Raw genomic sequence first — 6,718 nt, 5'->3', positions numbered from 1 at the left:
GATACATTGTTACAATAGCAGTTGAAAAATATTACAAATACATAGGCACAATTTTTTTTTATAAACATTTGAAGTTAAAATCTTGAAAATTTATCAAATTTAAAATTGAATAATTATTTTGTAGTTAAAAATTTATAAAATGTTCAACTTTTATATCTAAGGATTGAAAATTTAAAACAAGATTCCACGTAAATATTTAATTCTGTTACCAAAAATTCTAAGAAATACATAAGCACAGTTTATTTTTATAGTAATTTTAAGTTCAAATTTGGACGAAATTACATATTAAAAAACCTGGAATAACTATTTTAGTTATTTTGTTGTGATTGTATAATATTATTTGTGGGTACTTGAAATTTCTAAAGTATACCATTATATATCTATGATAGTACCACGGTTTGTTGTTGATGTATAACGCGTTACCTAATGGATATTGTGATATGATTAATTTGAAAATTATTAATAATACTATAGATAAGTATACCTATAATATGTGTGTCTAATATCTAGACTGACAAACCGTCTCCACTCAGAATCGTTTTTCTCATACAGTGATATTATATCATTGAATTCAAATTTAATACTATCCATTATACAGTGACCCACTTGTAACCTACTGTACAGCAGAGCGACATCCACTTACCCACCTTTTTTTGCTTAAGGTTATGCTGATTCTACTGACGTCGAAGTTAGTGAGCTTGGCGTGGTTACGGATGCAATGGAAATGTTTAGATGGGTGCATAAGCGTGCTAATGGCACCCCTATATTTGGCTGGGGCCATTCTTTAGGAACAGGGTAAATTTATATTTAAACATTGTGATTTATTTATTAATTTTATTAAAATGTTACCATTCAAAATTTAAAAAATAATTGTGCAGAATCGGAGCGCATGCATATTCACTGTTGGAAAAAGAAGGTCTTTATCCGAATGGCCTCATACTAGAAGCTCCATTTACAAAAATGAGTGACGAAATACGCGAATATCCGCTTACTAAGGTAAAATATTTACACTATTATTGGAGTATTTAATATTTTCAATCATATAAATCTACATAAATGTACAGCATTGTTTGACTAAACCTATTATCATGATGAAATTAAATTTATGGATAGTTTTATTACAAATTTTTAATAACTATGGTGTGGTGTAGGTGAAAGTAATAAAACCATATTTCATAGTTTAGTTGGAAATTATAAGGAATTGATAGAATTATAATAGAATTGTATTACTGTTGTAGTTTACTGAGTTAGTAATGTTATTTTATTTTTAAAAAGTTAGATAAATCTTATAGTTACAATGCATGACTATAATGTGATACATTATAAAATATGATTAAGATTTTGTTTTTATTAATTAATACTAAATAAAATATTTTGTTTTGATATATGTAATATAGATTCATCGACTATTGCCTTGGTTTGAGTTTTTCATCATTGAACCAGTTGAGAAAAATAACATCATTTTTGATACAGAGACGAATTTGATGAATACTAAAATGCCAATATTGATTTTACATGCACGTGATGATATTGTAATACCTTACCAACTAGGTGAAAAGGTAATCTCATTATTATTTTAACTTTTAAGTAATGTAAATATCCATAATTTAGTTAAAATGAAATCTTAGCTTGTGATTTGTATATTATTAATCCTAAAATATAAGCAATCAATTGTTGGTTTTTATATATTTTTATTTCTTAATGTTAGCAAACATTTTATAATAAATCAATATTAATTAAACTTACTAGAGCATTTTTGTCTACAAATTCAGAACTAACAAGTAATTATTAATACATTATTTTTATTATTTTTTTTTTTATTTTAGTTGTACAAACATCTATTGGAAACTAGAAAAAATGTTAATACTGAATTAGTGTTGTACGACAAACATTTTAAGTATGGACATAAGCATATATGTAAAGACAAAGAATTAGGAAATCGGACTAGGTGAGTACTTCAGATTATTTTTAAGAGTTGTTTTCTAAACAATTTCTTTAGTCTTACACTCATAGAACTGAATAGTATCGGCTATTCAAATAATATTTGAAATTAATCATGCTGTTAATTATTAAAATTCTGTGTGTTTTTTTATTTTTTTCAGGAAATTTATCAACGAGTCTATAAACAATTCACCTCAATAAATACACTCTTATCCGCCATTAATATAGGCGTTTATAGCGCATGCAGTTAATTTGAATTGGTCATTGCATTTGTTTAGCTCAATTTTTGTTATTGTATGATTGTATCTAAATCCTCATTGATATTTACATTATGAAAGTGATACTACTTTTTAGCACAGTAATAATTTAAAAAAAATTAATGTTTTTGTAATAATTGTGACAAATATACTGTTGGCCTATTATTATGAACCTTTTACAATTAATTTTATACTATTACTTTGTTTTTACACCATTTATTTTCTTCATTTTTCTACAAACTTTTTCTTTGTAATTATTTTTATTGTCATTAAAAATACTTGTGATTTCTTAATAAATGTATAATTATTACTAAAGCTTGGTTCAATTCTTATGATATAAAAAAATTAATTCATAGAAAAATGTAATGTCAAATTGTTAAATTATTCGTAATTTTAATAATTTGTTAAAAATAGTTAATTTCATATTATGTTTTTATTTTAAGTTTTTTGATTGACTCAAGTTTTAGTAAATTATAGTATGCTGTATACCATTTTTTTTGTTTTTACAAAAACTATAGAAGTTTACTTATGTTATAGCCTATAGGTATATTATTTAACATATATTCATTGTTATGTTTTGAGTCAGTACATAATTTTATAATAATCAAACAAATGTGTATCATATTATAATATACGAATTCATATAAAATAAACCATACTTGGCTACTATTTACTTGGATCAATTTTAATTCTACTCTATACCAAGGAAATCCTGGTCAGACACCAATATTTTAGTTGGATGGATATCTTAAAGTGTATTGATGGTTATCAATGGTTATACACATATAGTCAATACAATTTATATTAATAAGTAAAATATTATATTATGGAGTTTTGTCTGTAATGGTTTAAATTTTGATTAAAGAAAAAAAATGTGTTGGTTAGCAGATATGTTTAAATATATATTTTTGTACTTTTATTACAGAAAAATTAAAATAATTAAAATTAATTTACACTATAGTCTATAATAGTGTTTCTCAAATGGTGTACCGTAAAAACTAAACTAAACTACCATAATGAAATTATGTAAAAAAAAAAATGTTCGCATGTTATAACTAAATATCTAAATTCTTAATAAATACAATTTAGTGTGAAACTTGTGTTTGATGTTGTTTGTACAATAGTTCAATTCAAGAAAGAATTTGATAAACATACTTACATATTTTTTTCAGCTGATAGAATTATTTTTGGCAAATAGCTAATGTTTATCCAAAGTGTACCGCGACTTATAAAAACTAATTTAAATGGGACAGAAGAAAGTTTGGGGAACACTGGTCATGACGGTATTAATTTCTAATGACAAACAACCAATTGGCAATCGGTGCTGAGTTTTAAAAACATTAGATGAAAAATTACCGATAATATTTTTCTTGATTATTAAAGACATGAATTGTAAAAATTTGGCGCAATATAGTCCACACATTTTTTACTAAAATATAATATTTTTATTAATATGCAAAGTGTTTTTTTTAGCTTCTCATTAATGATAACCAAAAATTAATGCTTTTTACCAAAAATATTATTGCAGTTTTTTTAAATTATAATTATATTGTAATTTACAAGTGCATTGGAAACCTTACGGTTATTTGAAAAGAAACTCCCTTAAGTATGCTTATACCCAAGACATATTTGTATAATTTGTTTTTTTGTATCACTAACAGATGTAAGTGTTATTGGTTATAATGGAAGAATATAACAACATTTTTAGTATTTTTATTAAAAGGTACCAATTATTATTTGCAATCAAGAACATTTGAAAATTCATTTGTATTTATAAAATTATTAGTCCAAACCGAATTTATAAAATTAAATGTGGGTGGGAGCAGCCATGGTAGGCCATGGCCTATAACGGATATCAAACAATAGTAAGCCCCTGGCATGTAGTAAGTTTCCTATAATATATGGATAATGTATACCTATATGATGACTATTTGGAAAAAATATTTTAATCCAGATTTGATTGTATTTTATACACATAATGACGTTCAATTTAGGTAATTTGAGAAAAATTAATTCAACCTAATGTATTACTAGCTACTAATAAACAAATTACTTTAATAGCAATATAAATATATATACTTAGTAATGTTCGCTGACAGATCGTTTTCATTCAGAACCATTTTTTGTACCTATGCAACGATTTATCATTGAATTCATAATTAACACATTACACTATTACAGTGACAAACTCCTCAATTATGATAGTATACTCGACACCTATAATTGTATAGTAGAGCGGTTACCTACTTATCTAACCACTTTCTTTATATGTTGATAATAGAAATGTAATATAAGTTGTACTTATGGTAATTTAAAAATAAGTATAATACATATCACTAGGGCTAGGAAAATAAAGCACTAAAAACCTACAATAAAGTATAAAAAATACGATATGCTACAAAAAAGCATTTAACCAAGAAAATGCAACTAAAAATGACTTGAACATTTTTAAGTTTAACTGAAAAATATTTTAATATCAAAAAAAAATTTATCAAACACATTTTTATATGTTCACACTAAGTAATTCTTAGAACAACTAAGCACAATTTATAAATATTGAAAAAAATAAATTAAAAACCGTTTTATTAAATGTCGATAAATGTCAACGTATTACGTAACTATTACTCCCCACTCGGTAATCACTTTGACAAAATCTAAGAATCTATTTTCAGAAATATTTTCCGATAAGGCAATAATATTTCACTACGAAATCATGAAATAAGTATATATAATAACACAATTAAAATAAATCAATAAATAATAATTTAGATAAATATGTACGTAAATGTTCTAAAAAATGTCAAATATGCGTATAAATGTATAATTAACAAAAACTAATAAACTGACAAAAAAGTACCAAAAAAGCATTTATTTACGAATATCATAAGAAAATGCAAAAAAAGCAAAATCAAAATTGCATATTTGAACTCTGTGATGAATGAATCGAATTTTGTTTTTGATTAGCTATGTCCTGTAGTATGTACTATGAAAGAAAATGCAAATGCTACAAAATCCTAGCCCACATATCACACTTTTATTATAAGTGTTTGAAGTTAAAAAAATGTTGACAAAATTTGAAAATGATTTTGTAGTTAAAAATTTAGTTGAAGTTTGGTGAACATTTAAAGTATCTATGGACTACGGTTGTTCGTTTTTGAACAACAAAATAAGATGAGAAATCGTACATGGTCGAAAAAATCACCAAAGGAGTAGTACCAAATTTAGTAGTCTACTTCATCTGGGTATCTGAGTACCAGGGTCGCACGCGTTAGTCGCTACCGTTCTTCGATTTCGTAGTCGGAGTCGGCGGCGGCGGCGTCGGAGCGTCAGTGATTGCGACGGCCGAGGCCATCACGACCAATGCATACACTCCTGTTACATGTGTTCTGATCAGTCGCCGTCATGATTTTTACAACGTCCCTGCTACGTTCCAGCAACATTCCAACAACATCGAAGAAATCGAGAAAAAAAGGAAGTAAAAGTAAAAAAAAGGTGGGTAAGTGGATTTCGCTCTGCTGTACAGTAGGTTACAAGTGGGTCACTGTATAATGGATGGTATTAAATTTGAATTCAATGATATAATATCATTGTATAAGAAAAACGATTCTGAGCGGAGACGGTATAAGTCAGTCTAGGTATAAGACATAATATTATATAATAGTCTATTAGTATTTAAAAAAAATTGACCTATAATAGGTACCTATAATAAATTCCAAATTAATCATATCATAATATCTATTAGGTACTTATAACGCGTTATACATCAACAAAAAACCGTGGTACTATCATAGATATATAATAGTATACTTTAGAAGTTTCAAGTACCCACGAATAATACAATATATAATATAATATTGTATGTTATACAATCACAACAAAATAACTAAAATAGTTATCCTAGGTTTTTAATATGTAATTTCGTCCAAATTTGTACTTAAAATGACTATAAAAATAAACTGTGTAAATGTATTTTTTAGATTATTTGGCAACAGAATTAATTACTTAAGTGGAATCTTGTTTTAAATTTTAAATTCTTAGATACAAAAATTGAACATTTTATAAATTTTTAACTACAAAATAATTTTTCAAATTAAAATTTGATAAATTTTGTCAAAATTTGATCTTTAAATGATTATAAAAAAAAATTGTGCCTATGTATTTTTAATATTTTTCAACTGATATTGTAACAATATATATGGAGCTTTGTATTAAATTTATACACTTTTTGGCCCAACAGATAAAACTTTATTGATAATTATAGAAAAAAAAAACTAAAAAAATTGAAAACTTACAATGTCCGTAAACAGCTCAAAAAAAGTCAAAATATTTTCAAAATTGTATGGTGTATAGGAAATGCTAATATAAACATTCAGTAAAATTTTCATGTATCTGCAGTTATTCGTTTTTGAATTACAACAAAATAAGGAAATCGCTACATGAGAAATCGAGTGAATATCCAGTGTTGTAAAAATTTGAATTTCAAACGATCATAAAAATTTAATTTGACTTTCTTATAGATA

The 6,718-nt window shown here is 25.6% G+C and overlaps 1 protein-coding gene across 4 annotated transcripts in view; it reads left to right on the top strand.

The window, feature by feature from the left end:
• The window catches only part of LOC100575029 (monoacylglycerol lipase ABHD12), an 18,501-nt gene extending 16,138 nt beyond the window's left edge, over positions 1-2,363 (top strand). For all 4 annotated transcript variants that reach the window (XM_008183658.3, XM_008183660.3, XM_003243692.4 and 1 more), the window contains 5 exons: positions 663-795; positions 879-996; positions 1,398-1,559; positions 1,827-1,948; positions 2,103-2,363. In XM_008183658.3, coding sequence (XP_008181880.1) covers positions 663-795; positions 879-996; positions 1,398-1,559; positions 1,827-1,948; positions 2,103-2,142 — 575 coding nt within the window. In that variant the 3' untranslated portion in view covers positions 2,143-2,363. The remainder of the gene's footprint in view (positions 1-662; positions 796-878; positions 997-1,397; positions 1,560-1,826; positions 1,949-2,102) is intronic.
• The last annotated feature ends 4,355 nt before the right edge of the window (positions 2,364-6,718 follow it).

Source organism: Acyrthosiphon pisum, chromosome X, assembly GCF_005508785.2.
Source record: "Acyrthosiphon pisum isolate AL4f chromosome X, pea_aphid_22Mar2018_4r6ur, whole genome shotgun sequence".
NCBI lineage: Eukaryota > Metazoa > Arthropoda > Insecta > Hemiptera > Aphididae > Acyrthosiphon > Acyrthosiphon pisum.
This window is presented reverse-complemented; position numbering and strand designations above follow the sequence as displayed.